General features: G+C 36.9%; 1 protein-coding gene across 1 annotated transcript in view; it reads right to left on the bottom strand.

Moving 5' to 3' along the window:
- Positions 1–474: 474 nt before the first annotated feature.
- The window catches only part of NCAPG (non-SMC condensin I complex subunit G), a 46,255-nt gene continuing 28,971 nt past the window's right edge, over positions 475–17,758 (bottom strand). Inside the window, exons 14-21 of the mRNA XM_002709370.5 lie at positions 16,334–16,558; positions 7,099–7,280; positions 6,688–6,862; positions 5,041–5,202; positions 4,054–4,192; positions 3,569–3,655; positions 1,671–1,740; positions 475–690 (exon numbers count right to left, since the gene is read on the bottom strand). Of these exons, the coding sequence (XP_002709416.1) occupies positions 567–690; positions 1,671–1,740; positions 3,569–3,655; positions 4,054–4,192; positions 5,041–5,202; positions 6,688–6,862; positions 7,099–7,280; positions 16,334–16,558 (1,164 nt within the window). The 3' untranslated portion in view covers positions 475–566. The remainder of the gene's footprint in view (positions 691–1,670; positions 1,741–3,568; positions 3,656–4,053; positions 4,193–5,040; positions 5,203–6,687; positions 6,863–7,098; positions 7,281–16,333; positions 16,559–17,758) is intronic.

Genomic DNA, 17,758 nt, shown 5'->3' with positions numbered 1-17,758 from the left:
CTCCCTGGCCACAGCAGAAAGCTGGCCTGGAAGAGGGGCAACCGGGACAGAATCCGGCGCCCCAACCGGGACTAGAACTTGGTGTGCCGGCGCCGCAAGGCGGAGGATTAGCCTAGTGAGCCGTGGCACCGGCCGAAATGTCAGTTATTTAAGATGTTCTGAGACACTTTGATCTGTATTGGGTCTGCTCCATCTGAGTCATGAGCTTCTCAAATGCAAGCTACAAGCTAGTTACACTTCCAAATTCCCCATAATACTGTGGCTTTACTTAATAGTCCGTAAGAATCACCTGAGAACATATAAAAAGCAGATCTCTGGGACCTCAGATTCTTATACATCTGTGACACTGATGCAGTTGGTCTCTATATCACAAATGAATGTCCTTGTGCTTTATTACAAGTGACAGTAATTTGGGGCTGTACAACGAAGTTATGTGGCATCATACAGTGAGAAGTCTTCAGAAAGACATCAGACTTTTACTGATTTAGACACAAGGATAACTTTATTTATAATTTTCTTCAAAGAACTAAACAGATTTTTAAAGGACTCTACCTTCAATATCTCTCCTAACTTATATCTTTGTTGAGAAATTGTGCAAGGTTAAGTTTACTTTTTTCTAGTGCCGCTGTTTTGGCTCGTCTTGGTAATCTCATCTTCATTTCTGATTCTGGTTCTGGAACTTCATGATCACTAAACAGATGTTGAAAATACACCAATTTAGATACAAGCTTTAAAACTAGTTTATAAATAAAACACTTTTTGTTTCTGATGACATTCTAATACTGCGTGATTGATAGATCCCATTAACTAAACTTACAGCTAAAAATCTCAAAACAATAATCAAACAGTGACTGGCTATCCAAAAAAAATCAGTCACAGAAAGCCCAACCTAATTTTGTGATATACTATATGGAACCTAGTGTTATATTGGAGGATGAGGGGGATAAAAAATATATTCTCCAAATTTCTTTAATCTTGTAATTAAACAAGAACCATACACCTTCCCCACAGTTTTTCTTAGGAATTGAGATGTGGGAAAATATTTATTTTGATTCAGGCAATAAATTCCTAAAATTCTATAAACAAGTTTGCCAAAGAAACTAAATTTAATCAAGACGTAATGAATATATGTAGTGAAAATATATATAAAATAATTTTACCAATCAATAGATAGATAAATGCAAGATAGTTAAAAACTTTAAGTTCTAGCAGTGGCATAATTGACAACAAAATAAGCATCTGTCATACCACCAATATATCCAAATTATGGGCAGAATTCTATCATTGTAAATGTAAAGAACCCAAATGTTATCTAAATCAAGACTGCTAATTCAAGCTCAATGAGGAATCAAATTGAGAGAATATATTAAAGATGATTACCTATTACTAAAGGCAAAAAGATATACGCCATCAAAAGTCAAATACTATTAATGATGAAATTCTCAACTATATGTGGTACTCTACAAAGTTTGTGAGAAACAAAGGAAGAGATAATTTCCTTGCACCAAAATAATTTTTGAAGTCCATGCATAATTTTCATAATAAACATTTTCTAAGAACTTTCTGAAGATCCCTCATATAACCAAGGCATGGCTATTTTTACTTTTCACTATATTGTATGAGTTTCATCATTCACAGAAAAATATGACTTTTTTACATGCAAAGCTTACCTTTCACATTCAGCCTCACCAGTCTGACGTCTCCTGTTCATCCTCGCTGAAGCTGTCACTTTTTTCCGTCCTCAAAGACAATATAATTCACTATCAATTTATTATCAATTACATATTAGTTTTACTCTAGTTTCCAGGTTATATAAATCCTTTATTTTATCAATCATTTCAACAATTTTCTTTTTATTTCCTACTGGTTCTCTGCTACCTTGGTACCAATTAGGATCACCAGAGAGAAAGGAACCCAAGTAAAAGTAAAATTTACATTACTTTCTTTTATAAACACAATAATGGGCAAGGGAAATATGGAAGTTACAAACAAGTTACAAGGAGTCATATTTTAGATCAATGTATTTGGGTACAGGAGCATCTGAAAAAACATGTTTAATATCACTGCTGTAACAAAAGGTACACAGACTGAAAATTAAGATTAGAAAGGTTGGTGAGAAACACAAACAGGTTCTAAAAATAACTTTCATCACTAAGGTAGTGACTTCTTATATTTGTACATACACAATTTAATTATGGATGTTCTAGAATATATTTCAATATGAAAATTAGAAACTTTATGTACCAAGCGTTGTAAAACTTTTACTTGATGGAAACTTACAAGGTTAAGATGACAGCATGGCCTGTGATATTCCTCATTTATGATAAAAAGTAAGCATGTATACATAAAGTTTAGACTATTCAAAAAAGGATGAAATTCTCATGGTGTACTATTTAACTAAAACAATCTCCTGAAATTGTTCAGTATGACAATTTGAAAATTATACATATATACCCTTATTCATGTTACACTTTTGCTTTTTCTGCACATTACTTGTTTTTACTAATGCATTTATTCCCAAGAAAACATCCAACAATATGGGACTACTGTAGAACAATATCTAGTAATTGATATCTAAATAGTTGGTTAAAAAAAAAAAATGTGGCCACATTCCATTTTAGAAAAAAATTAAATCTACATAGAAAAAGGCCTTTAAAGCTATTTTTCAAAGATTAAATTCATGATTGGCATTATTAGTGTTCTTTATAACAGTTTTCTTGGATGTACTTTTTGATTTCTCTGTAATAAGCATGCATTGCTTTTGTAAAATAAAATAATAAAACAATAAAAGCCCTCCCAAGAGTCAATACTTCCTTTATTCCAACAAATCCCCTATTGTTGGATATGTATCAGGAAATAAATTATCACATAAATACGAAATACAATGGGAGGAAACAGAAAAAGCCCAGGGCTGGCGCCGTGGCTCACTTGGTAAATCCTCTGCCTATGGCGCCAGAATCCCATATGGGTGCTGGGTTCTAGTCCCAGTTGCTCCTCTAACAGTCCAGCTCTCTGCTGTGGCCCGGGAGGGCAGTGGAGGATGGCCCAAGTGCTTAGGCCCCAGCCCGCATGGGAGACCAGGAGGAAGCACCTGGCTCCTGGCTTCGGATCGGCGCAGCGCCGAGCAGCCATTTGGGGAGTGAACCAACAGAAGGAAGACCTTTCTCTCTGTCTCTCTCTCTCACTGTCTATAACTCTACCTGTTAAATAAAAAAAATAAAAATAAAAAAAATAAACTTACCTTTAAAAAAAAGCCCAAAAATGCTACATGGATTAAACAAAAAAAAAATGCTTAGCCATCATAAAAGACAGAACACAATAACTGGTAATATAAAATCATCATTTAACCAAATCTAGTCCTTAAGCAAAAGCATTTGGAACACTGATTTCATAATCTTTAGACACTAAGCAAAACTAATACCAACTTAAAGAATTAAAAAGGCTACCGAAGACACTGAAAAAACTTTATCCCTAAGAAAACAAGGATAAACTTAGAGAGTAAGGATTTTGCATTAGGAGACAAAATTGAAAACAGTTTTACTGCAAAGCTAGTCAATCAGTACACTACCTCTATTAGTCTTTTGCTGAGTAGAGCTTGACATCCAGGTTGGTTTTACATCCCTGCGAGGAGTCATGTATACTTCTTTATTATTTTCTATTAAAGAAAACAATATAACAATCTAAATAAAATATAGCTTCATGAAATATTTCAAATGGTCTTTTCAAGTCAATATTTCAGACATGACACTTAGCAAGCTGTTGAGAGGTTATAAATCACTGTTCCAAAAAAATGTGAGTACTGGAAACAATCAGAACTCCTGAAAATATGGTTATATGATGAGAAATATATGCTTTCATACTTGAAATGTATACTTATTCAACTTAAAAAGTAGAATAAACACTATCAGAATGAATAATACTCTATTCCAAGGGAATTAAGTAGAAAAAAGTTTTCATTCATTTATTACATCCAACCAAATACATTAGAAGGAAAAAAAATAAAACTAAGTAAAGATGAAAAGGTTAGAATGTTATAAATATTCTGGTCATTACCATCTTCATTTTGAAAACCAGTTGTGGTTATACTGGCTTCCGGCGCTGCCACAGTTTGGTCATCAAATTCTTTATTTTCTTTTTCTAACTGAACCTTGATTTTCTCCAAAGCTTTTAAACATGTCCTGTCTTTTACTTCCTACAAAAAGAGAACATTAATATATTTGAAATACACATATTCTAATCTTCCTACAAAAAAGTTATATACCAATATTACAACATTCAAGGGGTTAGCATTGCAGTAAAAGGCTAGTTAAGACTTCATATCCCATATGGGAGTACATCAATTTGATACTCACCTCCAATTCCTCACCCCAGCTTCCTGCTAGCGCAAACACTGGGAGGCAGAAGTGTTGGCTCAAGTAATTGGGTTCCTGGGATCTACATGGTAGACCTGGATTGAGTTCCTATCTCCTGGCTTTACAGGTCTATTACACTCATCTGGGGAGTGAACCAGCAGATGGTAGTCCACTCCGTTTCACTGCCTCTCAAATAATTTTTAAAATAATAAGGGCTGGTGCTGTGGCATAGTGAGTAAAGCTGCCACCTGCAATGCTGGCATCCCATATGGGCACCAGTTCGAGTTCCGCTGCTCCACTTCAAACCCAGCTCTCTGCTGTGGCCTGGGAAAACAGCAGAAGGGGCCCAACTCTTTGGGCCCCTGCACCTGAGTGGGAGACCCAGAGGAAGCAGCTCTGGTAAATGTGGCCATCTGGGGAGCAAACCAGTGGATGGAAGACTTCTCCCTCTCTCTCTCTCTCTCTCTCTCTGCCTCTGCCTCTCTCTAACTCTTTCAAATAAAATAAATCTTAAAAAATAAAAGCTTACATAAAAAAAGCATTCTAAAAATTATATAAAACTTATTGAAAGAACTACTTCAAATGAGCAGTCATAATATGCTAATATGTATAAATTAATACATCCCTATAAATTCTATTGCATAAATATCAACATATACTAATTAAGAGTAATTTGAAAATATCTTACCTCCAGAATCTCACCCAAGAGAACCAGAAGATCTTTTGCAATATTGCTACTTAGTTCTAAAGAATTCAAGGCTTTTGTATAGATGCGAACCTCTGGTGAGCATGGACTTGTTAAGATCTCATTGCAAATTTTTATAGCCAAATTGTCATGTACTGTAAAGGCCTAGAAAATTAAGGGAAAATTACTTGCAAGTTCAAAATGAATACGATACAGCTAGCAAACATTTCCAATCATTTTACTATAATCCCAAATGCAAAATGTCTAAAACCAAATTTAAAATCTACCTTTTGCCCCAAAATAAGTTCTCCTCCTAACTTTCTGTGGTAAATGCTGTAATACAGCATTCCAGATCCACCCCTTTTAGGACTAAAGCACTCATTCCAGTTATTGCACCTTTTAGAGGCTGAAAGTTCCCAGTTATAAGAGTGATACAAGCAAGTGAGAGTGGATACTGCCTAAGGTCAAACCTCCTCCCTCAATGATCAGTCTATATCCAATGATTAGCTAAAGCATAGGTACAGTGGCCCAACTTTTCTCAATTCCGAACAACTCAAAGGCAGATCCAAGTTCTGGAACTTCCTAAGTTACCAGCCATGGCCTATTTGCCTGGTAGTTAAACTTGGTCCTATGCCCTAAAGTACATTCCTTTCCTCCAACATGTTAATGAGAGTACTCTCAAATTATACTAACAGCTCTTCTGGTCCTCTGTAACCAGTACAACTTTTATGATTCTTCTATACAGTTACTCACTGCAAATGAGGCCAACTCAAAATATCCTACACTTTGGCCCCTTAGCAATCTATAATTTACTCACAAAATTATGTCTTCTTCAGGATCCTTAGCCCGAATGATTTTTGCCAGTTTCTCAACATAAGTGACATAACAATTCTACATTTATCACCTTTACTAAAATATCTTTCTTTTCTATACTGCTCCCCAAATCCAACAAGGCCTAAATGAGCTTTATTCAAAAAAATTTTGTAACTATCAGTGCTATACTCATCATCCCTATGAATTTGCCCTTCTATAAAAGTCCTAAAAGTACTTACTGACTCTGTCACTGACCCCTTACTACATTTTGCCTAATATCCTTTCTAATCTTATCATTCCAATAACATTGTGATTTGAGCAAAGTACATAGTCACTAAATAAGAGAGAACAGCAAAACTTTCAATTTGATCATTTATATCAGAAATCATGCCATTGAAGGATTTAAAAATCAATTTTAATCTGTGGTTCAGTTTGCAGCTGAATTGTCATCTTTGAATTAAAAACCAAAATAAGCTTGAGATGAGTTTCAGTCTTTGATAGCAGCAGCATAGCAAGTAAGCCAACATTTGAAGACTCAGTGAGTCCTGGGATAACACAAGTCATCCATCAGTGATTTCCAGGCAATATTAAGTGGCAAAGGGATAAATGGGGCTATTGAATTTTTTGTAATTTCAAGAGCAAAAATGTTAGCATCAGCTTTTCCATTTGATTTCTCCACATTTCCTGAAACATCATTTTCTTTTTTCATACTAAACATGAAATCTCAAAATAAAAACACAACACTCCACTATTTTGAAGAGAAGGAATATTTTGCCAAAATAATGGTCTACATATTGTCATCATCCTAACCATTCCCAGGCTAACATATTCATCCACCTGATAATCTTGGGAATACTTGGCTTGAGGGTTTAATCCACTTGGTCTTGTCAAATCTACAAGTAATTCAGCAACATTTGTGATATCTATTTCAGCTAAAGGAGAAGATGCAGGAGCATTGGCCAGTGTTTGCAGAGTTGGAAGAAAAGCTTCTTCAAAGCATTCCTGATTCGTCCTATTGAAAAAAAAATTAGAAAATGTTAGCAGACAGAAGTGTAAAATTCACCCCATAAAGTACATTTTCATCCAGGAAGGAGACAAATAATTCAGGCAGATAAGACATATATAAACTCTTCACATTTCATAATTTATCCACTGAAGACAGACTATCAAAAACAAAATGACATTATAGACATAACTCATTAGGGGCCAGAATATGACCTCAAATCAGGTTTTAGTATTACTCAGTACCTGCTTGCATATGCAAACATGGGGAAGAACACGCCTAGGCAATGTCGAAGTCGAACATCCTCTTCAGTCACAGGATTGTACCATAACAAAATAAGACGAGAAAGAATCCTACTGCTGACCAAAAGTCCAGAGAACATCAGCTTGGCTAGTCCTTCCGCAGCTCCTGTCCTGAGCTCAGACACCTAATAAAAATGACATTCATTTTAAGACATTATTTTTATTTCCTTTTTAAGCCTCACAATGTAGCCTGTCCTATATATTTATGTGAACTACCTAAAATCAACAGGTGATTTTATGTGTTAAAGGTACACAAGAAGATTTTGTTTTTTTATAGCAAGACTAATGCTTTTAAACAACTGTAGGCCAGTGCCGTGGCTCAATAGGCTAATCCTCCACCTAGCGGCACCGGCATACCGGGTTCTAGTCCCGATCGGGGCACCGGATTCTATCCCAGTTGCCCCTCTTCCAGGCCAGCTCTCTGCTATGGCCCAGGAGTGCAGTGGAGGATGGCCCAAGTGCTTGGGCCCTGCACCCGCATGGGAGACCAGGAAAAGCACCTGGCTCCTGGCTTCAGATCAGCGCGGTGCGCCGGCCGCAGCGGCCATTAGGGGGTGAACCAATGGCAAAGGAAGACCTTTGTCTCTGTCTCTCTCTCTCACTGTCCACTCTGACTGTAAAAAAAAAAAAAAAAAAAAAAAAAAAAAAAAAAAACAAACAAACAAAAAAAAAACTGTAAACAATGCAAGACAAATCATTAGTCTGGCCATGAAAACGTCAATTTCCTTAAAACTCTTTAGTAGAACCAAAAGGACCTTTTTAAATGAAAGGAAACAAAAAATCATTATAATATGCATTTTTTCATTATATTTAACTTTTTTTTAGTTTTCAAAAGGTTCAATATAAATATAGTTCTTAGATACAATTCTGAGAATATAATGATATTCCCTTCCTTCTTCCTTCCTTCCCTCAGTCTCCCTTTCCTCTTCACTTCTGAGATAACATATCTTTTAATTTACTTTACAATCAAGGACTTGATGCTCCATTAAAGGATCAACAAGTAAAAAGACCTTCATTTAACAGAAATGTAGGCAAGGACTTTAAACAATAATCAAGTGGAAAAATAAAATGTGTGGCATTTCTAAGACAGAATATCATCAGCAATGATCCCACCACCAGAGGAAGGCCACATGTAAACAAAAGCTGCAGGTTTGAGTGGTAATGTGTTTGAATAACAGGTATAATGTGAACACACAGTATAGATATGGAAAAAGGCATTCCTAAAAAAAGAATCAAAACAAACCTACAGAAGAAAAAGGAAAAGAAGATACAGCAGCGTTCAAATGGAGGTATTGGTATAGTGTGGTGATTAAGAATACTAACTACTGGGACAGAATTTGATTCAAGTCTTTGACACATCCTAGCTGCAAGTTATTCTATGCATGTTATTTAACTTTTCTGTACCTCATCTTTTTTAATACACAAAAAGTAGATAATAAAAGTACTTGTCACTTAAACAGTTACAAAGATGAAAAAAGGATACATCTGAAGATCTTAGATGTGCCATTTACAAAGTAAATGCTCAATAAAATTACTGTGATTGATGCTCAGTGGTCAGATTAAAAACCATGAAGTTAGGTCAAGAAGTTCAAATTCAGTAATGTGTGATTTGGAATTGAAGAGTAATTGAAAATGTAGGGTGGCTGGAGCTGTGGCATAGCAGCTAAAGACGCAGCCTGCTGTGCCAGCATCTCATGTGGCTGCTGATTTGAGTTCCAGTTATTCCACTTCCAATCCAGCTCTCTGCTATGGCCTGGGAAAGCAGTAGATGACCTAAGTCCTTAGGCCCCTGCACCCGCATGGAAAACCTGGCAGAAGCTCCTGGCTCCTAGCTTTGGATTGGCACAGCTCTAGACACTGCAGCAATCTGGGGAGTGAACCAGTGCATGCACGACTTCTCTCCCTCTCTGTAACTCTGCCTTTCAAATAAGTGAAAGAAAAGAGAAGAAAAGAGACAAAAGGGAAGGGAAGGGGAGGGGAGGGGAAGGGAGGGGAGGGGAGGGAAAAAGGAAGGAGGGAAGGAAAGAAGGAAGGGAGGGAGGAGAAAGAAGAAAGGAAGAAAAGAAAGAAAAAAGAGGGGGAGAGAGAGAGAGAGAGGGGGAGGAAGGGAAGAGAAAGAAAGGAAGAAAAGAGGGGAGGGGAGGATAGGGGAGGACAGGGGAGGGGAGGGGAGGGGAGGAGAGGAGAGGAGAGGAGAGGAGAAGGAGGAGGAGGAGGAGGAGGAGGAAGAAGAAAGAGAGAGGAAGGAAGGAAGGAAGGAGGTAAGGAGGGAGGGAGGGAGGGAGGGAAGGAGGGAGGGAGGGAAGGAAGGAAGGAAGGAAATGTAAGGAGACAAGATTTAAGTGAAATTTGAGAAAAATCAATTATCTTGAGAAATTATAAAAATGAAAGTCTAAATTAGGGAGACAAGTAAAAAACAATGAAATGAGCAAAGTTCAGAAAGAAAAATGATATGGGTCAAAAACATTAAGTATTAGGACATAGGCATGCGCTTTCCACATTCTCATCCTGTGCTCACCACAATCATGAGGGCTGAGACATTGTTTTATTTAGTATTATATAAGCAAGATTACAATGTGACTGGTAGATGAATGACACCAGACATTTCTTGAGTGAATTAAATAATCATAGTACTAAATACTCCTATAACCCCCATTTTACAGATGAGTACACAGGCCAAGAAAATAAATGCATTATTGAAGGCTCACACTGATGCTACCAGAAAACAAGCCTACCAATTTAAATTTCACACTATGACACAGGATTATTTTCTTGCTAGCAGTTGTAACCCACTTGAAGTTGGATGGCAAGAATTGGGATAGGAGTATATGACTTAAAAGGTGGCTTCTTATGGCCCAGAGGAAAGTCAAGGAAATTTAGGTTTTTAAGTAGATAAGAGACAAAGTCTAAGCTAGAAAATTCAGCTTATGTGAGAGATTTAATGTACCAGTGCTATCAAACCAAAATAAAACAATATCATTCAGCCGGCGCCGCGGCTCACTAGGCTAATCCTCCGCCTAGCAGCGCCGGCACACCGGGTTCTAGTCCCGGTTGGGGTGCCGGATTCTGTCCCGGTTGCCCTTCTTCCAGGCCAGCTCTCTGCTGTGGCCAGGGAGTGCAGTGGAGGATGGCCCAAGTCCTTGGGCCCTGCACCCCATGGGAGACCAGGAAAAGCACCTGGCTCCTGGCTCCTGCCATTGGATCAGCGCGGTGCGCCAGCCGCAGCGCGCCGGCCGCGGCAGCCATTGGAGGGTGAACCAACGGCAAAGGAAGACCTTTCTCTCTGTCTCTCTCTCTCACTGTCCACTCTGCCTGTCAAAAAAAAAAAAAAAAAAAAAAAAACCAATATCATTCACTTATTGTCAAACAATCTAATGATCAATAGTTTACCCATTTTTGCAATATTAGTAAGACTATGACCATGGACAATTCCCAACAAGAAATTAGCGTATCATTGGGTAATGGCTCCAAATTTAAAGTTTCATCTGATATTAAAATAGCCACCAAGTTCTCAATCAGTTACTATTTACATGGAATATATTTTACATACTTTGACATTCAACATTTGTGTCTTTGGCTCTAAAGAGTCTAGTGCAGACACAATACAGTTGGATTTTATGGTTTTGTCCACCTTTTCTACCAATATAGCTGGGTCTTGCCTTTTGATTAGAGTTTAGGATATTTATAAAGAAATCACTGAAATGAAAGGACTTACTTTTGCCAATTTGCAGTAAAAATTTTTCAAATTAAAACAAGACACAGAAGACATTACATAAGCAATACACTCTTACATATCAATGAATCAAAAACCTGTAAGAGAAGCTACAAAATAGAGATGAACTGAAATGAAAACACAACAAAAACTTATGGGATGCAGTGAAAAATGTTCAGAGGAAAATCTGTAGCAATAAATGTCTACATAAAAAGAAATCTCTCAAATCGATGATGCTACACTTTGGAGAATGAAAAACAAAAGAGCAGTGGTACACTTCAAGGAAGTAAGGAAGAAGAAAATAATAAAGATTAGTTCTGAGGTAAACAAAATACAGAAAAACAATATAAAATTCAACACTTTCCTAATTTTAAAAAAACACTTAAGGGCATTTATGAAAAACCACAAGTTATATCCTACTCAGTGGTAAAAGACCATCAACAAGTCAAGAATGTCTACTACCATTCAACTCTGTACTAGATGTTCTAGTCATAGCAATTAGACAGGAAATAAAAGGCATCCAAATTGGAAAGGAATATTATGTCTATTTACATATGACATGATGCTATAGAGAGAAAGTCCCAAAGGATCCTCACCAAAATTGAATTAATAAATAAATAAGCAAACAAAGACACCAGGGTCAGCATTATGGCACAGCAGATTAAACTGCCACTTGCAACATCAGCATACCATATAAGAACTGCTTCAAGTCCCAGCTACTCCACTTGTAACCCAGAGCCTTGCTAAAGCACCTGAAGAAAAGCAGAAGACAGTCTAAATACCTAAGAGACCTGGATCGAGTTCCAGACTCCTGGCTTCAGCCTAGCCCAGGCCTTGCTGTTGCAGCCATTTGGATGGAGAGTAACCAGAGGATGGAAGCTCTTGCTCCTTGCTCTCACTCTGACTCTCCCTCTCTCTCTGTAACTGTCTTATCAAATGAATAAATCTTAAAACCTACTAGAACTAACAAATGAATTCAGTAGTTCCAGGGCAAAAATAAAATCAATACATTCATAGTTGACTTTCTATACCCTAGCCATGAGCAATCCCCTAAGGAAATTAAGGGAAAAAATACATTTACAACAGTATCCAAAAGAAATAAAATACTTAGGAATAAATTTAACCAAGAAAGTAAAAGGTGTGTTAATCGCTACACTGAAACTACAAGATATTACCAAAAGAAATTAAAGATAACCTAAATAAATGGAAAGACTTCCCATGTTCATGGATTGGAAGATTTAACATTGTTCAAAAGGCAATACTACATATTTGATGCAATCCTCATCAAAACTTTAATAGGATTTTTGAAGAAATAGAAAAGTCAATCCTCAAATTCACACAGAACTACAGGGAACCTGAATACCCAAAACAAGACTGAAAATGAGGGACCAAATTGGAGAACTCATATTTCCCAACTTCGTCACTTATTAAGTTACAACTACTCAAAACTGTACAACTGACATAAGGATAGATACACAGCATTGAAATAGAACTGGAGAATCCAGAAATACACATTAGTATCTACGGCCAAATGATTCTCAACAAGAGTGCTAAAATGATCTCTTCCACTAATGGTACAGGGACAACCAAATATCACAGGGAAAACAAAAAAGGTGGGCTCCAACTCACTCTATATCAAATATTACTGCAAAATGCATCAACAGGCCAAATATAAATGCTAAAACCACAAAACGCCTAGAATAAATACAGAAATTAACATCTTTGTGACTTGGTGATGGAGTCTTAGGTATGACACCAAAAACAAGTAACAAAAGGAAAAACAGATGAATTGGGCTTCTTCAAAATTAAGAACTTTTATACATCTAAGGACATTATCAAGAAAGTAAAAATATGAAATATGAGGTAGAAGAAAATATTTATAAAGTATGTCTGATAAGGATCTACTGACTATATAAAGAACTCCATAAATACCCATCCTATTTTAATAAAAGGAATTGAATAGACATTCCTCCGAAAAAAATACAAATAGGAAAATGATAGAGACACTCAACATCATTTTATTATGAGGAAAATGCAAATCAACAGCTTACTGAGATACCTCTTCATATTTACTACGATGTCTATAATTTTTAACAAACAGAGAATCAATGTTGCAAAAGCTGTACAGGAATTGGAAACCTTGTACACTGAAGGTAGAATTGTAATATAGCTTGGCTGCTGTGAAAAAGTTTGGCAGTTTCACAAAAACTTTAAATACCTTAACATTTCTTTTAAACAGGCAGGTGCCATGTAATTAGGCGCACATACATTTATAATAGTTACATCTTCCTGTTGAATTGACCCTTTAATCATTATATAGTGCACTTCTTTGTCTAACAGTTTTTGTGTTAAAAATCTATTTTGCCTGATATTATGATGGCTACATCAGCTCTTTTTTTTGGTTTCTGTAAGCATGGAATATATTTTTCCATCCTTTCACTTTCAGTCTGCATGCTTCTTTGTTGGTGAGATGTGTTTCTTATAGGCAGCAAATTGATGGGTTTTGTTTTTAATCCATTCAGCCAGTACGTGTCTTTTAACTGAGGAGTTGAGGCCATTTATGTTCAAGGTGAATATTGATAAGTTGTGACTTTGCCCTGCCATTTTTCTAAAAATATTCTTCATTTTTACTTTGAGTTTCCTTTAATCTGTTACTGAGAGATTTTCTTTCTTTACTTTCTTTCATAGTAATGACCATGTTTCTGTGTGCAACATAACCGTAAGCATCTTTTGAGTGCTGGACAGGTAGTTGACAAATTCTTTCAATTTCTATTTGATATGGAAGGTCTTTATTTCACCTTCATCCACAAATGAGAGCTTTGCAAGATATAATATTCTGGCATGGCAGTTTCTTTTCTCTTAGTACTTGGGCTATATCGCACCATTGCCTCCTAGCCTGTAGGGTTTCTGATAAGTCCACTATGAGTCTAATTGGAAATCCTCTCAAAGTAATCTAGCATTTCTCTCATGCACATTTTAGAATCTTCTCTTTATGTTTTACTGTGGTGTGTTTGATGACAATGTGTCTTGGCAAGGATCTTTTCTAGTCATGTCTATTGGGAGTTCTGTGGGCTTCCTGTACTTGGATATCCCTTTCTCTCTCCAAACCAGAGACATTTTCTGCTATTTCACCAAAAAGGCCTTCTAATCCTTTCTCTCTCTATGCCTTCAGGAAATCCTAGAACCCGTATGTTGGTTTTTTTTTAATAGTAGATTCCCAACAGTGTTTTTTTAGTTTCCTAGTTTCCTCTTTGGTTTAACTACATACTTTCCTGTGCTCGTTTTTTTTTTTTTTTTTTTTTGAAAGTCAGAGCTACACAGAAGAGAAGGAGAGGCAGAGAGAGAGAGAGAGAGGTCTTCCATCCACTGGTTCACTCCCCAATTGGCCGCAATGTGCCAATCAGAAGCCAGGAGCCTCTTCCAGGTCTCCCAAGCAGACGCAGGGGCCCAAGGACCTGGACCATCTTCTACTGCTCTACCAGGCCACAGCAGAGAGCTGGACTGGAAGTGGAGCAGCTGGGACTTCAATCAGTGCCCACACAGAATGCCGGCACTGCAGGCAGCGGCTTTACCTGCTATGCCACAATGCCGGCCCCTGTGCTTTGTCTTCTAAGTCTGATATTCTTTCTTCTGCTTCACCAATTCTGTTGTTAAGGCTCTCAACTGCATTTTTTATTTGCTCTGTTGAATTCTTCATTTTATTTTGATTTCTCTTTAAGATCTCAGTTTCATGGGAGAAATATTCTTTCATGTCCCGCACGGATTTCAGTAGTTCATGCATTTGCCTTTGATTACTTCTATGTAATCTTCTAATCCATTTTTTGAACTCCATTTCCTGCATTTCTTCTGTCTCGTCGTCTTCACAATTTAGTACTGAAGTGTCGTGATATTTTGGGGGTGTCATGTTATCTTCCTTATTCTTGTTTCTTGGATTGGTGTGTTTGTTTTTCAGCATTTGTGGAGATATCTGTTGGTTTCCTTTTTTTTTTTTTTTTTGCTGTAGCAGCTTTTAGCATTTTACTATGACTCTGTAGATAAGTGGAATGTCTGGGTTCAGTGAATCTCTAGAGGCTTGTAGTGGGTGTGGCCAGAGAGCTTGGTTCAATTCTCCAGGGTTAAGGGCGTGCCTAAGGTGACACAACCAAGTTTGGCATGGTAAATCTCTCTTTCTTTTGAATCAGAAGGGAGGTTTATTCTGCTCAGCTGAGCTCTTCTCCTCAATGGAGACCAGTGCCCGAGCACTACCACCAGTAGGTATAATATTCATCACTCTGTCCCAAGAACCACACAAAGGATCTGTGCAGTCCTTATTGTAAGTTCAGATTCCCAAGCAGTTTCTCATCAGGTAACCAGGAACCCACATGCTTATGGAGTCTCCCACTGACACTGCTCAAAGTCCCAGCCACACCATGAGTCCTCCCACACACCCTCAGTTTTTTTTTTTTCCACAGTCCCAGTACAGAAGCCTCATGCAGTCACAGTACAGAAGCCTCATGCAGTCACAAGCTCCTAGCCCCATAAGTTCTCCCCACCAGTCAGGAGTCTGCACTCGTCTGGTTGCTGGGTGCAAACATGAGCTGGCACAGTTGTTACCTATGCCTAAAATGGTACCTGCTCTATCAGCTTGTTACAGCATGCCATTGTAAAGTGATCGGGAGAGAGAAATGTGTTGTGTCCTGTACTTTTTTTTTTTTCTCCTCTAGTTTGGCTGGTACACTTTCCCCAATGGGGATCCAAGTGGGGTTTGCTCTAGTCTCTTCCTGCAGCTTTTTTGCCAGTGACATGGGCTGCTGAGTCTGGTCTCACCTCACTTTGTAGCATTGGTGCATAGGCTCTCAGCTGCTGGAGTCCTGAGCCCATGGGCACCCATTCCCTCCACATAGGTCCACCATGTCCCTCTAATTTAGGTAGAGTTTCCTCTGCCATTTTCTCCCTAACTCTTCCCTGAGACTAGACTCTCTCCACTTTTTTTTAAATTATCTTCTCCTGGGCTAGAGCAGTAAGCTCCCTCCCTACTCCACCATCTTGGAACTGCCCAACAACACCTTTTGAATTCTTTAAACACTTTAAATGTTTATATTTGCTATAAAAATGTACTTCAAGATCTTAAAGAAAAGATCAGTTATACCTCCTTTTGAACCTCCTACCTACCCAATGTAAAATTATTCTAAACTATTTCTTAAATCTCCTCAGGAAAAAAACAGTCTCTCAATCATAAATACAAGGTAAAAGATGAAAAATTATTAACAATCTCCTGTAATTGTCAATTAATTTTGTATATGCTTCAATTTGCACATTTGTTTTGACAGAAATTAGTACAAGGGATAGCTGGCATTTAATTAAGATATTCAAAAAGCAAACTAAATTTTTGTCCAAATTTAAACTTGGACAAAAATGAAATATAGCATGAACAAATACATGCTGAAAATGACACTTCATAATCATAGGACTGGGATTATTTCTTACCTCACTATCCAAGAAATCGGAAAGTAGTTTCAGAACATTCTTCACTGTAGCAGTCTCTTCAACTTCTTCTGACTCTTGCTCAGCATCACTGTTTATTTCTACACCTTCACACTGAAGATCCTTAATTTTTTTGGTTTTAAATGGTTCAATCCCAAAAGTCATCAGTTGGTCAAAAATTGCCTTTAAAGCACTTATTTTTATGGTGACATCATCAATTTGCAATACCTACATTGAAACATTCCATCAAAAAAGTAAAATCAGTAAACTGGTTTAATTCTGCTTCTTGTGAATAGTTAATATATCTTATTTTTTCTTAGTCAAATTTCAAAAACAGAGTCCACAGAAAGCATCATTTTACAGAAATAAAATTCATTTTTAGAAAGGTATATTTTATTTATTTGCACCATAACATTTAGAGCTATATTCTTTAAGAAACAATCTTTGCAGTCAAAAAAAAGTCTGGAACTAGAATCAGATTGAATTATATTATTTGCTCCTTTTATTTAAAAAAAGAATGAATAATACCTTCAATTAAGGTTTTACCACTCTGATCCAGAAAAAGTTTAATTATTTTCAAACTAGCCCGTCAATCAAGAGAAAAACATTACATTCTAACCAACAAAAGCTTTTGTTAGAACATCAGTACTCTTCCAGATTACCAAGGTTTATTCAAGATAGATTTTTCTCTTACTAATTCAGTAAACTCAGATTTCATTAATAGTGAATTTTCTTTTTTTTCTTTTCATTTTCAATTATCTTTATATACAGAAGATCGATTTAGTATATATTAAGTAAAGATTTCATCAGTTTGCACCCACACAGAACATAAAGTGTAAAATACTGTTTGAGTACAAGTTATAGCATTAATTCACATTGGACAACACATTAAGGACAGAGATCCCACATAAGGAGTAAGTACACAGTGACTCCTGTTGTTAACAGTTAATAGTGAATTTTCAACTGGACTCCTATATCAAAGGAGAACCATAATCCCAGCAGTTCATGAGTCTAGCGTGAGTTAAACGTGCACACCAAATGTCATTGCCATGGAAAAAAAAGACCTCTATATATCTATCATGAAATATTTACTATGTTCTTCAATGCAATTAATTTTGGTTATTGATAACTTGGCTATTTTACTTGACCTGCAGAATGAATAACCTATAAATTGGCCAAATTAGTGAATTGAAGAAAATGGTTCAAATTCTCAAGATTTTGAAGGAAATTTCAAGAACATATATAATACTTGTTTTCTGAAGGCAAACCTTGCAAATCTGCTGAAGCCAAATGATTATATTTTCCGTCACTATTCTGTACAAATTCTAAACAAGCCACTATCTCAGCAGCACTTACTCCTTGTTCTTCTATCCTTTACCAAGCAGCCACGTTCTCAATAATTGGAGAAAGCACATTTTAAAATGCTCC

Source organism: Oryctolagus cuniculus, chromosome 2 (genome assembly GCF_964237555.1).
Source record: "Oryctolagus cuniculus chromosome 2, mOryCun1.1, whole genome shotgun sequence".
NCBI classification, from domain to species: domain Eukaryota; kingdom Metazoa; phylum Chordata; class Mammalia; order Lagomorpha; family Leporidae; genus Oryctolagus; species Oryctolagus cuniculus.
Note: the sequence above shows the minus strand (reverse complement) of the source record. Positions and strands in the feature narration are given on the sequence as shown.